This window comes from Dreissena polymorpha, chromosome 1, assembly GCF_020536995.1.
Source record: "Dreissena polymorpha isolate Duluth1 chromosome 1, UMN_Dpol_1.0, whole genome shotgun sequence".
In the NCBI taxonomy this organism is placed as follows: Eukaryota; Metazoa; Mollusca; class Bivalvia; order Myida; family Dreissenidae; genus Dreissena; species Dreissena polymorpha.
Window position 1 is genome coordinate 160,225,829 of NC_068355.1, and position 15,204 is coordinate 160,241,032.

The 15,204-nt window shown below is 35.8% G+C and overlaps 1 protein-coding gene across 1 annotated transcript in view; it reads left to right on the forward strand.

The window, feature by feature from the left end:
• Positions 1 to 3,630: 3,630 nt before the first annotated feature.
• LOC127867537 (alpha-aminoadipic semialdehyde synthase, mitochondrial-like) overlaps positions 3,631 to 15,204 on the forward strand; it is a 30,956-nt gene continuing 19,382 nt past the window's right edge. Inside the window, exons 1-10 of the mRNA XM_052408796.1 lie at positions 3,631 to 3,702; positions 4,595 to 4,836; positions 5,518 to 5,694; positions 6,057 to 6,209; positions 7,822 to 7,968; positions 8,644 to 8,722; positions 9,371 to 9,498; positions 10,103 to 10,377; positions 10,796 to 10,907; positions 11,800 to 11,859. Of these exons, the coding sequence (XP_052264756.1) occupies positions 4,603 to 4,836; positions 5,518 to 5,694; positions 6,057 to 6,209; positions 7,822 to 7,968; positions 8,644 to 8,722; positions 9,371 to 9,498; positions 10,103 to 10,377; positions 10,796 to 10,907; positions 11,800 to 11,859 (1,365 nt within the window). The 5' untranslated portion in view covers positions 3,631 to 3,702; positions 4,595 to 4,602. The remainder of the gene's footprint in view (positions 3,703 to 4,594; positions 4,837 to 5,517; positions 5,695 to 6,056; positions 6,210 to 7,821; positions 7,969 to 8,643; positions 8,723 to 9,370; positions 9,499 to 10,102; positions 10,378 to 10,795; positions 10,908 to 11,799; positions 11,860 to 15,204) is intronic.

Here is a 15,204-nt window from a genome sequence, read left to right on the forward strand (position 1 = left end):
TTGTGTGTATTGTAAACCTATATCTAACCATTACACATTGTTAAACAAAATTTTAAAAACGTGACATCATGTATGTATATGTTATTGATGTATTTAGACGATGTACTCTGTACAAGTCTTAATAAAGGGTCTTGACTTGTCTTGTATCTAATTTCACCTTGTTCGCCGTGTTTTTCGCATGATACAAAAAACTGGATGGTTGACCAACAAACAAAAGGTATTTCTACCATCAAACAAAATGTATTTCTAGCTTGCGGTATTATGCAAAATACTGGTGGTTCAGCTTAATTTGATTTGAAAATATTACGGATGCATTTTTAAAACGGCGTTGACCATTATAAACAATAGAAAAATTGACGTATTGACTGCGTATATCAATCAAACGTTATACGTATCTGAACATGGTTTTTCTTTGACGAATTTAAAACAAATACAGCTTTTATGGCACGAGTAAACTACAAAGTCATGTACGTGTGAGTTGTTTTCTACCGGTCGAACTATACACTTGACCACATGCTTCACAACTTTCCATGTAATAACGTGTTTCATTGTAAAAAATAATAAAAGGTGGGGTCAACATTATTTAACACAAAACAACACTCACCTGAACGAAAATGTATAAACTGTTAAATAAATATTTACACAAATCCACCACCTTTATAAAATAGACATTCGTCGGTTACGTTCATCAATACAGTGGAATTTGGAAACATTCAACTATAAATTGGCGTTTTTACCATAGAAGTTGGAAGAGCGAACGTCTGTGGGTGGCTTGTCTAATACAAGCAAGCATCGTCTTCCCTTCAATCGGACGTCTGTCCGTACGTGTTTTTATCCGTGAAGTAAACATATATGCAAGATGTCAATTTTATACCCATTTGCCCAAAGCGCTATACATTTGGCGGGCTGGTGGGTTTGAATACAGACGGATGGGTGTGACAGCATTGAAAAAAGCGGATTAGGACATCGAGGTATGACCCTATCTATTATAGTGCTGAAAGATTCCTTGGATGGCCTTACAAAGTACGCTCGATGGGCATGGAAAACTGTTCGGGATTTATAGAAGACATGTACTAATTTAGTCAAACGACGAAATGACGTGGACAACTGTAATAACAAAAACATAAATGGAGATCACGTTCATTATATTTATTCACACACATTTTATTATACAATAATACAACATTTTTAATAAATATGAAACGTTGTACAACTCACAAAGTGGAAATACATGTCGACCACACTAATGGGCTTGCATCATTTAAAACGGTTTTTAGTTTTTCGCTTGCGAACATTTAAGGTTTATAATGGAGTTCTGAAAATCAGTCTGTAAAAATACAACGGTGTACCAAATCACTCATAAATCGAGGATTCAATGCAAACTGTTTGTATCTGTTCGGTACTTTATTTGAGATCAATAGAACCAATATTTCATTATGAAAAGCAAACAAAATGATCAATTGACAGAAACATGTTTTATTTTCATAAGCACATACATTTTATATGCATATAAATTCCATTTCATTAGTGTTTCATAATGAAAAGTAATACGCTGTTAATAGAGAAAATCTTCATAATCGGAAATAATGTATCCGTTTTTTCTTTAACTCAACAGAAAACAACAGCAACGTTTGCTTTGATCATTTCGGAATTATTGTGTTTGAAATTTGTTTAAACAATACTTATATTAATATTAGAACCAGCTTTTCGTATCTATGGCAAATTTCACATTTTTACTCTGTACTCGGTCATTAAATCGTCCGGGAAGACATAATGGACTATCAATAATTAGACAATAACACACGGCAGAGCTGGGCCGTACGTCTATAATCGGCTCGCTGCCGACATAATGGCCCGATGGCCATTATGCGGCTAGGGCAGATTTTAGACGTCCGGCCCAGCTCTGCCGTGTGTTATCGTTTATATCACATATACTATTTTGGTACTTCACTAAAATTTATATATCTAAATAAAACAGTATTGCGTTTAAGATGAGAAAACAAAAACTACCGAAATAATTTAGTGTCATGATTAGACGGCAATCGTTTAATAATCTAACCACAAATATTTGCCGTACTCGGTCAGTCAGTATGGAAATCGTTCTAAAAGATTGAATAGGCTACCGAAATCTGCAAGTTTGCTATAAATCATTCAGTTTGACTACACTTTTCTATCGAAAAGTACATGAATTAGGCTTAGATGATCCATTTATATGAACCAACGATATTTTAAAGACCCGCTTCATGCAAAAATGGTTCTTATGCCATAAGCAGCCAGCGTTGCTATAGCCCGGTATGCGCATCTCGCAGTCTGGTCGAGATATACCCACAGAGACCACGAAACCATGCGTGACTTATAGCGGACAACGCAGCTTCTGACCACACTGCGCTATTGCGCAGACTTAGCTTCACCTACGCTGACCAAAACTCCATACGACTCATTTTCGCACGACGCGTCTATGAACTTGTGATTTAATGTGTCGAAAGAAAACTGCATGTTAATCATATAATCAAGTACCATATATTTCTATAGTGAAAAAAAACCCATTAAAAGCCATGTGGGGACACATATGATGTGATCTCCTGTAGTTTAATTGTTACTAGAAAAGATATTTCAAGCTGTGAATAAACGACTAATAAGTGACAAAAAACAACAATTTCAACCTTTGATTTTAATTTAATTATTAAAACACGTGATTAGTCGATCTTTATTGCAAAGTCATAATATACGTTGAATATCTTTTTTTGAAGAAATTTCCTGTTTGAAATACCGATAAGCTTCATCTTTGTAATCATTAGTGGAGTTTGCGTGAATCCTGTATAAAATAATGAGATATTGTAAATCAATGTCATTTTCCTCCTTGATATTTTTGTAAAGTCTAAATACTGTTGACAATTATAAGTAATTGAATTGGTGTTTGCATTTTGCGTGGCCGTTCGATTGGCCTACGTTAAAATGTCGTGATTCATGGCCCTTAAATGTAATATAAAATACATTCAAAGAGCGCACAGCTGCAGTGCCTTCAGTAATTTGATACCAAATGCAAGCGTGGTGAATGTGTATTTCGAAGTTTTTACGGCCCTTCCTTGCATGGACCTACATTATAAGAAGTCCTTCCTAATTACTTACTAGAATCAAGACAAATGTGAATAATTTTTAAGTGAAACTGCATTATTCAGCTATTTCATATTACAGGGAAAGGGAGGCATTCAGTTTTGGCGTTGCCTGTGGTTATGGGGGAAGATGAAGTATCTGGAGAAAATCGTTCCCGTCCGATATGGTTAACATATTCAGAGAAAGATGACCGACCAATTAGAATCCTGCATCCGAACAATCAATGATTTGATTCTTTCGACATAACTAATAGTGCGTGAGCCTTCATGGCTCACTGGAGAGCGGACATAATTCCCATAACCTGTAAATGTATTGATATGCGAAGGGAGATAATAAATGAAACGGTACTACATACAATACCATTTAAGTGTTGAATACATATTTGCTAGACACGAAAAGGCTCGTGCTTAAAGTTTTTAGCCTCTATTATTCAACGATATTGTCCTAAATAGTCTCGATTACCTACACCGTGACCCTCCGGGGGTGTGTTGAAGGTGTTAGCATATTCTTGTTTGTGATTGGTTTACTCAAGGTCAGCTACTAATTTGCGGTGTAAACAAGAAAAACAAGTTGCAGGATATGTTATTTGTGAGCAAAAATACATATATTTCGCATTTAACATAAACAATAATTTTCATACATTATTTTTTAACGACTTTTTTTTATGAAATATGCTTTGTTTAAAAATATTTTTTGCGTACTATTGGTTTGTTTGTGTAAATATTTCGTCATTTGTTTACAATATAAAAATGTCACAGTGACATAGGCTTAGAAACGCAGTTAAAACAGATCGACTGTAGGCATTCAGCATTCTCATATGTTGGCCATAGTTGTTCACATATGATTTAATCCACGTTTTGTCATATAAATTTATAATTATAGAAAACCTGCTGACAATTTGATTTGAAGAAATAAAGGCAATTTGTACCGCACCTTGGAGACTTTATCATTATGATATGAAACAACTGCACCTTTCTTCTTTATTCGTATGAATTTAAAGACATGTTGAAGTTAAATTACTGTATTGTATGGCTCTGACCCGGATCCAGACATTGCAAAAGTCCATCGGTGGTGTTGGTCTTACCATTAACTGATATATGCAATGGATGGTCATTAATATTTAATTAATTCATTCATTTAATCTTTCATCCATTAATTCATTGATAAAAAAGACCTTTATGCTGACAAACCGTAAAACAAACGTATTAATGCACATTAGCCCAATCTGCTCATGGTGAGCTTTTGTGATTGCATTTAATGCAATGTGTGTCATCCGTCATTAACATTTTGATTGTGAACACTCTGGAAGCCATGTGTATTTTCAATCTTTATGAAACTTGCTTAGAACATTTTTGCAATAATTTCAGAACTTCAAGTCAGAAACTTGGGTTAAAGAATAAGATCACAATGTCCAATTAAATCACAAGGTCCAATTAAACAAATACTTGTTTTATGTTTGCTTTTTCTTATTCTTTCACAGGAATAATCATGTGGCGACAACCATCGTTAAAACTATGTCAGCATTTGAACAAGCCAGGTGTTGCATATGGCAACCAGTGTGTGCGCATGATAAGTTCCAAAGGAACACTTGCGATACGACGCGAGACAATCAATGTTTGGGAGCGCCGTGCTCCCCTCTCTCCTAGCCAGGTGGCAAGCTTGGTAAAACAAGGCTTCAAAGTCATTGTACAGCCTTCCAACAGGAGAGCCTACAATATGCAGGTAGGGCTGGCAGTTTGATTCATTTTCAGATATAATTTTTTTTAGGTAAAAAAAAATAACACAGTGTTCACAATTTAATTGCCTCAAAGAGGTCCTGGTTTCAATCAGAAATAAGGGGTTGTTTTGAACATATTTCCTTTTTTCTTTGACACCACATACTGGCTCTTCCTAAGGAATGGACACAAGAGTGTAAGAGAACAGCAGACTTTGGATGCAATCAAACTAAAAATATAAGTTTAAACTAAGTTTAACTACCATTCTAATTATATTAAAGCATTGCAATTGTAAAGGTTTTCAATAAAATTATATTAAGCCTGCTGTTGACCATGAAGCATTTCATTTGTATAACATTTAAATTATGACATTATTTGAAGTCTACAGTTAACATTGAAGAATTATTTTTGTGAAAAATATGCTTAATACTTTAATATGCATTCCTTGGTTAAAGTTTTGCAATAACTTTTGCATTATTGAAGATAGCAACTTGATATTTGGCATGCATGTGTATCTCATGGAGCTGCACATGAGTGGTGAAAGGTCAAGGTCATCTTCAAGGTCAAAGGTCAAATATATGGCTTCAAAGCGGCACAATTCTTACAAACACATCTCTTGTTAACCTTAAATTCAGTACCAGTTCCTGTTTTGAAAGCTTTACACTGAATTGATATTTCTTCTTTTCAGGAATATTCTGACCGCGGGGCAACGATCCAGGAAGATATTTCAGAAGCGTCGGTTGTGATTGGCGTGAAAAACATACCGGAGGATCTCCTGATACCAGACAAGACCTACTGTTTCTTCTCACACACTATCAAGGCACAGAAAGACAACATGCCTCTACTGGACGCAATCCTTGAAAAAGTAGGAAATGTTTTAATATGTTGAATATTTGAAAAAACATTAACCTCTGTTAAATTTATTTTTATGATTCATACTACTGGTGACGGCACTATAATAATGTATCACATGTATATATATGATATAAATTATTGAAATAAATAAAACTGTCCTTTTTGTATGATACATTTAATTAAATGCTGAGTAGTTAAAAATACAGATTTTTTAAACGTTTAAAGATTAGGTTTAAATAAGGTGTGTTTGATTGTTAATTTGAATTGATAAATTCTGTCAATTGAAAATGCAAGGAGTCAGTCAGTGAACAGATTGTGACTATAGTTACAACCTGAAATTTATTGACTCTGATTTGCTGTGATATCCTTCAGAATGTACGTCTGATAGACTATGAGAAGATGGTGGACAAGAACGGTCAGCGAGTTGTGGCGTTTGGGAAGTATGCAGGTGTGGTGGGAATGATCAACATTCTACATGGGATGGGCCTTAGATTGCTGGCACTGGGTCATCATACACCCTTCATGGTCAGTGGGTTCTCTTGCTCACGTTAACTTGACAATTGTCTTTGTTCATGAATTTATCAAAAAGCATAATAATAAATGTTTTATTTAGCTTTGGAAAAGCTTGTATGGTCATAGCCGAGTATGATAACAATAAAGAGCTTATTATTGTTAGGTAAATGTTTGTGTGCATAACTGGCAAGTATTTAGTCATCAAAACTCTCGTGTTTTAATACTGCAGAGTTTATAAAATACTAATAGACGAGGGACTCATTTGTTCCTTATTAGATACTGTAAAACCATTTATGTCTGTCTGCTATCTATCTAAAATGTAGTGGTTTCTTAGAAACTGTCATTTAATGTATGGATTTCTGACTGCACAGACTTATCTATGAAAACACTCTATGCACATGCATCAAGCCTGGTTTTCCTAAAGAGCAGTTCATATAAATGCAGGTAAGAACGGTGCAAATCAATGATGGCCCAGACAATAAGGACTTAGTTTCTGATGGTCCATTCCATTATGACACAATTAATGTAATCAAAAGAAACATATACATAAAGTGTTTTTAATAATAACAATAAATTATGTGAACTTAATCAAAGTTTGCATCTTTGAATAACAACTTAAATTACTGATATAACTTTTTAACATTAATTGATAAATAACCTTCTCGTAAGGGTAATAACTTATTAAACATTAAAGGGTGTGCCTTTTCCTGCATGCCTTATTACTAAGGCATTCAGGAAAAGGCACACCCGTTAACGTTTGAAGAAAATTTACACACAAACAGTTAAGTAAATTTTAATAAAGTTTTTATGTTTAAATTGAAGTTTTGTTTTATTGAACCGTAAGGATATTGTACCTTAAACATAATTTTTATTTAAATTAATCTTATTCCGCTCTTTTTGGACAAGAAATGATTAACCAGATAATCTTATTCTTTGCTGTTAAAAATGTCATCATGGGTGTTTGATGTTATTCAGCAGGTTTAGAGTACACAAGTGACAGTATTCCGTGGTTAAAGGCAGGTTTATACAACTGGTGATTTCATTAAATTTCCAATAAAAAGCCTTTCAACCAACCTTGGACATTGAAAAAAATACAAATATGGCACAACTTAACAATTTTAAACTATCAGCAAGTAAACTTAACTTTTATGTTGATGGTCATTGTCAGCATTGACATCGACTTAGACCATCAAATTTGGCTCTCATTGGTTTATACCGCCTTGATCTGCTCCATTTATATTGTTTGTGAAGGTCAACATCCTTGAAAACTTTACTTGATGATGCAGATTTGGTCGCAGTAAAAATTAGCCTGCCAAACTATTGTTCATTGGTCCAACTTCAAAATTCATGAAATTTAGTTTTCTTCAAATATCAATGATTTTACAGTATACTACTGGGTTATTTGGTTCCATTTAAATAAAATAAAAATCAACACCAATCCACTCAAAGCAGTGAAAATAACAGTGTTGATTTTTAGTTGGTATAATCATGTCAAGATAAATTCACAATGTCTCTTATGTATTTTGATTAATGATTCAGTCATATGTTTAATCTGTAGCATTTGAAGACATTTTATGTCCTTTATTCTAACAACATGTTAGAACCATGTCTCTGATTATTGCAGCATATCGGTCCCAGTCACAACTATAGGAACAGCGAGGCTGCAAGACAGGCTGTTAGAGATGCGGGCTACGAAATCGCACTTGGCAGGATGCCAAAATCTATTGGACCACTGACGTTTATATTCACAGGATCGGGCAATGTCTCAAAGGTATGAAAAAGCATAGAGTAATTGTAAATTTCATTCTCTTATTTTGCATACAATTTGTTTCACCTGATCTTTGTTTCAACACTGTGTGATTAAGAAATCTAAACAATCTGATGATGTTATTTTGCCAATTTGTCATTGCTTCGGGTTTTAAAAAATACTTTCTTTAAAAATCCACAACACAACCAAGTAATACGAATGGAATCATAAAGAGTTGAGATTTTAATTAGCATCACTATATACATAATTAAATTCTACCAGCATTAATTATGTTTCACTAGGCCGAATTTCATTACACTAGCCCAAATTACATTATTTTATTCGCCGATTATATCACTCACCGATTACTTTTCACTTTCACTCTTGAATTGGGCTTGGATAATTGGGCTTAATGCATGTGTGTAAAGTGTAGTCCCAGATTAGCTTATGCTGTCCCCACAGGCTAATCAGGGATGACACTTTCTGCATTAATGGCACTTTTTGCTAACAGGCAGTCTATTCAAAACATAAATCCAAATTAGGGGAGAGTGTCTTCCCTGATTAGCCAGAGCATATTGCGCTGGCTTATCTGGGACGACACTTTATGCAGATGCATTTAGCCCAGTTTTCCTAGAACATAGCTTAAGTATACCTGTATGCAACACTATCCTATAATTACTATAATTTTGCTCTCCACAGGGTGCCCAAGAAGTCTTTCAGGAACTCCCACACGAGTATATTGAGCCCGACCACCTGCCCAAAGTGGCCAAGAAAGGATGTAAGTTGATTCAAACAGCTGTCATTGACACATCTTGTCAGTCACCTGCTCTTTTATTTCGGAAATTAAACTTAAGACCCTTCAACTTTATGATTCATGAATTTAATTTTATAAGTAAAAACATTATTTGTAAAGCCAGTTGATTACCCAATGTATATGCAACATGTGGCAATTAGGTCTTTTATTTTAATAAAAAATCCTCTAAGATTCATGGATAAAAAAATTGATGATACACATGTAATTTCTTCATTTTCACTCTTCAAAGAAGAAGTACAAAAAACAAAAAACAAAAACTTTCAGTAGATTATAGATTTTAATAGACAAGTTTTCACAAAATAAAAAAATATTTTTATTTATGCTGCAGTTTAATGTGTTAAAAGGGTTTAACTGGAGAGTTATACGGTTATAATGTTGTCATGGCATCATGAACATTGTTTGTGTCCTGCTTTGTTGATGACGTTTTTATTAGTTGTATGGATTCGAAAACCTTATGAGACTATGAAAAGAATTGATAATTTGACATTAAATATTTTTTCCAAAGTTATAAACAGTGATTTATCAATATTAAGTCACTGATATTTCAATATTAACCTCCTGGAATGCAAAGAATAATTATATAATCAGCCATCATCTCACTGCTGTTTTCAGCACTGAAGAAGGTATATGGGTGCGAGGTGAGTCGAGACGATCACTATGTGAGGATAGAAGGAGGCAAGTTTAATGCTGATGAGTTTGATGCACATCCCGATCGCTATGTGTCTGTCTTCAGTCATAAGGTAAGGACCAGGATTCTAAAATTTCATTAAAAATGTGTTTACCCGATTGGAAAAATAGACCTGAATTACTACCACAGCTAATTCTTAACCTTAGAAGTAAGATTAAATTTGAAAATGTTTGCCAATAAGAGAACTTGGACGCACCTGGTTTGGAAACCAAAACTACTTGTTTAGTGTAAGTATATAGTCTTTAGATTAACCCTGTCCTACATAAGAAGCTAAGTGAAAACGGCTTTTGCAAACAGCATAAAACAAGAACAGCCTGGGAGTGACTCCGATCTGTTCAAGTTTTATGCTTTTTGCTGCTCATCAGTATCTAAGGTTCGAGATGAAGCCTTTATTACTTGAATGTAGTAAGAAAGGTCTTAAATTAAATATACCTTTCTTATTGACTACAAATACGTCAAAATACGTATCTAAGTGATAAAGGGTTAAGGCTTATTTGGACACCATTGCCTCTTTCCCCTGACCTCCATTTCGATTGTAACAACAACCTCTAAAAGTCTTTTACATCCCTTATTACAGGATGATATCCGTGACTTTAATTTGATATAAAAAACAAGCAATATAAATAATGAAAAACCTCTTGCTTTGTCAAAACCAGGTGGCCCCGTATTCCTCATGCATCATCAATGGCATCTACTGGGCCCCTGGAGCACCCAGAATTCTCACGATCCCCGATGCCAAGACCCTTTTGAAGGCCCAGCAGTATCCATGGTTACCGTCCAGCATGGGTTGCCCCCAGTTACCTCACCGTCTCATTGCCCTCTGTGATATCTCAGCCGATCCTGGTGGCTCGATCGAGTTCATGAAGGAATGTACGACCATTGACAAGCCATTCTGCCTTTATGATGCGGAGCTGAATCAGGAAACCGAAAGGTTTGTAAATGCATTTTGGTGTGTGGACCATTCATCCTACATGTTTTAGCTGACCTTTCACTTTTGAGATACATGCTTTTCCCAAAATTGTTTAAACAAAACCCTGATCAGTCAATTATTTATTTATAATTTATTCAGTATTTGAGCAATGGGAAAATGGGGCTTATAGCAGCTGTGTAAAAAGTCGTCCAGAGGGGCTTGTGCAATCTGTTTAGGCTTATCAGGGACAACTCTTTCCTATGGCATTGTGTGTTTAAAGAAGTTTTTTGAAACAAAAATTCAGTTTAGGTGAAAAGTGTTGTCCCTGATTAGTCTAAGGGCACATCCTTATCTTGGACGTCACTTAAGACGCAAGCATTAAGTCCCGTCATCTCAGAGACAGGCTCATTTGTTTATGTATGCCTGCTTTATGCTTCAGTTTTAAGGGCGATGGTGTGCTGATCTGCTCAATTGACAACATGCCTGCCCAGATGCCAAGGGAGGCCACTAAGTACTTCGGGAGCCTGCTGCTACCCTACATTCCAGATATAGTAATATGTAACCTAGGCATGGTAGTGTTTAACCTAGGCATAGTTGACCACACAATTTTGAAAATTAGGGGTGTACCGATGTCATTGTAAAAGTGTATAAAACTCTGCGTAAACAGCATGTCACTTAGAAACCAGTTATGTCAGTTTGAGGATACAGGTCAAATGTAGAGGTCAACAGACAGTGTGGGCATAATACAGTAACTGTTGTTTCTACTGTAACATTTGTTTTGAAGGCTTGCATGCTATTGTGATAAATTTTAAATGTTATAGTTACAGGACGTTGTCTTTATTGATAATATACATAACATTCAGTAATTTAACGGTAGTTAAAAATAATCTAAATTATGTGCAAGTTAAAGGGACCTGTTCACGATTTGGTAAATTGACAAAATAAAAATAAAAATGTCTCAAATTTGTATATTTTTGTTTTAGTTGTGTTATTTGGGTGGAAACACTGATACTACACATTTATTATGATTTAAAATATCCCTTTGACAATTTAAACACTGAAATTTATGAAGTGTTACAAACATGAAAGAATTGAATAATTTTGAATGTTCTGTTGTTATCATTATATTTTGTGACACTATCTTGATTGCTTGTTAAAAGTATAATATACCAGATATACTGTATCAGCAATGTTGGCCGAGTGGTTTAACAAATAGACTTTTACCCAAAGATTCATTTGTTTGATCCCAGGTTGGAATAAATTTTTGTTTTTTAAATTGTATTCTTGTTTTATACTGGAGTTTTCTTTAGTTTCAATGTTAACATATATCCATTTAAAGCATTTAATGTCAAAATTCAAAACATGCCAAAATCTGTAAGCAAGTCCTTCTATTGCAAAACTTCTTTGGTTAATGATGCATGAGTCAGAGTGTTTATGTTACAGATGAGATCAGATGCCAAAACTTCGTTTGAGGACTTTGATACAACACCTACTGTGAAAAATGTAAGTATAGTGTCTATTTACCGTGATGTGTTTAATGAGACTATAGTCTTTATTGATTTAAGCCTTGCCCTGGGAAAAGGGGGCTTAATCAGGGGCAGCACTGTCTACTTAAACAAGGGGGCTTAATCAGGGGCAGCACTGTCTACTTAAACAAGGGGGCTTAATCAGGGGCAGCACTGTCTACTTAAACAAGGGGGCTTAATCAGGGGCAGCACTGTCTACTTAAACAAGGGGGCTTAATCAGGGGCAGCACTGTCTACTTAAACAAGGGGGCTTAATCAGGGGCAGCACTGTCTACTTAAACAAGGGGGCTTAATCAGGGGCAGCACTGTCTACTTAAACAAGGGGGCTTAATCAGGGGCAGCACTGTCTACTAATCAGGGGCAGCACTGTCTACTTAATCAGGGGCAGCACTGTCTACTAATCAGGGGCAGCACTGTCTACTAATCAGGGGCAGCACTGTCTACTTAATCAGGGGCAGCACTGTCTACTAATCAGGGGCAGCACTGTCTACTAATCAGGGGCAGCACTGTCTACTTAATCAGGGGCAGCACTGTCTACTAATCAGGGGCAGCACTGTCTACTAATCAGGGGCAGCACTGTCTACTTAATCAGGGGCAGCACTGTCTACTAATCAGGGGCAGCACTGTCTACTTAATCAGGGGCAGCACTGTCTACTAATCAGGGGCAGCACTGTCTACTAATCAGGGGCAGCACTGTCTACTTAATCAGGGGCAGCACTGTCTACTAATCAGGGGCAGCACTGTCTACTAATCAGGGGCAGCACTGTCTACTAATCAGGGGCAGCACTGTCTACTAATCAGGGGCAGCACTGTCTACTAATCAGGGGCAGCACTGTCTACTAATCAGGGGCAGCACTGTCTACTAATCAGGGGCAGCACTGTCTACTAATCAGGGGCAGCACTGTCTACTAATCAGGGGCAGCACTGTCTACTAATCAGGGGCAGCACTGTCTACTTAAACTGGATTATCGCTACGAAGGGACTGCCTTTAAACAAAAAATACAATACTGCACAGGCTGACAACACTTTGCGCACATGCAATAAACCCCATTTTCCCAGTGCAAGGCTCAATTATAATCTTTACACAATATAACAAACAATTTGTTTCCATTTTCCTGATGTTGAATTTTTAGATGTTTCAAGTGTATTACAGGTTTAAAAAAAACACTCAAAATTATCTGTTGTGTACTACTTGAGCATTATAAATTAGCAAAGGTAAAAATGGACAACTACGATGATAATAACAGCTTACTTACACTTTATTGTTTTCTCTTTAAAAGAACTAAGTAAAAAATAAAATAACAGGTTTTGTTATGGAAAGCCTATCTGTTTTATTTTAATTTCTATTTTGTCCAAATATGTTTGTGTTACCAAATGTTTCTGCTAGGATTCTAAAATTAGTTCCAATTCTTAAATTTATTATAATCAAGTGACTAATTATTTTTTGATGAGACGTACAGTTTAAGTTACCACCTCTCACACTGTCAATACACCTTGCAGACGATTTGGCATGTTGCCAAATTTTAACAATTTAATGTGCTGACATAGAGTGTAGATATCCAAAATTACCAATATAGAAACCTTAAACTCTGATCTTTAAAATCCCATTAAGTTTGTGAATGAAATAATTAGTGCGTACAAATACAAAACAATTATGCAAGCAGATTTCAGACAATATGAATATTTTTAGCTCACCTGAGCATAACGTGCTCATGGTGAGCTTTTGTGATCGCCTTTTGTCCGTCGTGCATCGTCAACATTTTGCCTTGTTAACACTCTAGAGGCCATATTTATTGTCTGATCTTCATGAAATTTGGTCAGAACACTGTCCCTTTGATACCTCGACTGAGTTTAAAACTGGGTCATGCTGGGTCAAAAACTAGGTCACTAGGTCAAAAAAAAGATAAACCTCGTGAACACTGTAGAAGTCACATTTGATACCCAATCTTCATGTAACTTTGTCAAAATGTTTGTCTAAATGATATGTTGGTTGAGTTCAAAAATGGTTCCGGTCCGTTGAAAAGCATGGCTGCCATGGGGAGGGGCAGTATTCCTTATATGGCTATAGAGAAACCTTGTGAACACTCTAGAAGTCACAATTTTTGCCCAATCATCATGAAACTTTGTCAAAACATTGGTTTCATTGATATCTCGGAAAAGTTTGAAAATGGTCCAGATCGGTGAAAAAACATGGCCACCAGGGGGCGGGGCAGTTTTCCTTATATGGCTATAGTAAAACCTTGTTAACACTCAAGAGGCCACATTTATTGTCCAATCTTCATAAAATGTGGTAAGATGATTGGTCTGTATGATATCTTGGATGAGTTCGAAAATGATTACGTTTGCTTGAAAAACATGGCTGCCAAGGGGCGGGGCATTTTTCCTTATATTGCTATATACATGTATGGCTATTGTAAAATCTTGTTAACGCTCTAGAGGCCACAATTATTGACTGATCTTCATGACACTTGGTCAGAAGATTCATTCCAATAATATCATGGACAAGTTAAAAAATGGTTCCGGTTGGTGGAAAAATATGGCTGCCAGGGGGCGGGGCATTTTTCCTTATATGGCTATATTTAAACCTTGTTTACACTCTAAAGGCCACATTTATTGTCCGATCTTCATGAAACTTGGTCAGAAGATTTGTCCTAATGATATCTTGGATGTATTCGAAAATGGCTTGGTTGCTTAAAAAACATGGCCACTGGGGGGCGGGGCATTTTTCCTAATATGGCTATATATCATGCTTTTGTAAAACCTTGTTTACACTCTAGAGGCCACATTTATTGTCCGATCATCATGAAACTTTGTCAGAAGATTTGTCCCAATGATATTTTGGACAAGTTCGAAAATGGTTCCAGTTGCTTGAAAATCATGGCCACCAGTGGGCCGGGCATTTTTCCTTATATGGACTTATGAATCTTCATGAAACTTTGTCAGTATATTTGTTTAAATGATATCTTGGATGTGTATGAAAATGGTTCTGGTCTGTTGAAAAACGTGGCTGCCAGGGTGTTTATTAGTCATGAAAGTTGGTAAGAACATTTTGTTCTAATGACATCTTGGGCTGCACAGAACAGGTCAGTTCCTTTGAATCTCAGGTGAGCGACGTTGGGCCTTTCAGGCCCTCTTGTTTCTAAAATTTAAGGAGTTTACAATTGCATACAGAAAACACAGCAATATTCATGTAGTCAATTCCCAGGTTTCATTTTCGAAAAAAACATAGTTTGCAATTTCAAAAATTATAGATGCAGACACCTGCAAAATGGTTAATGCTCAAATATGTAGCAAGAGGTTTCATGTATCAATAGTTTTTAAC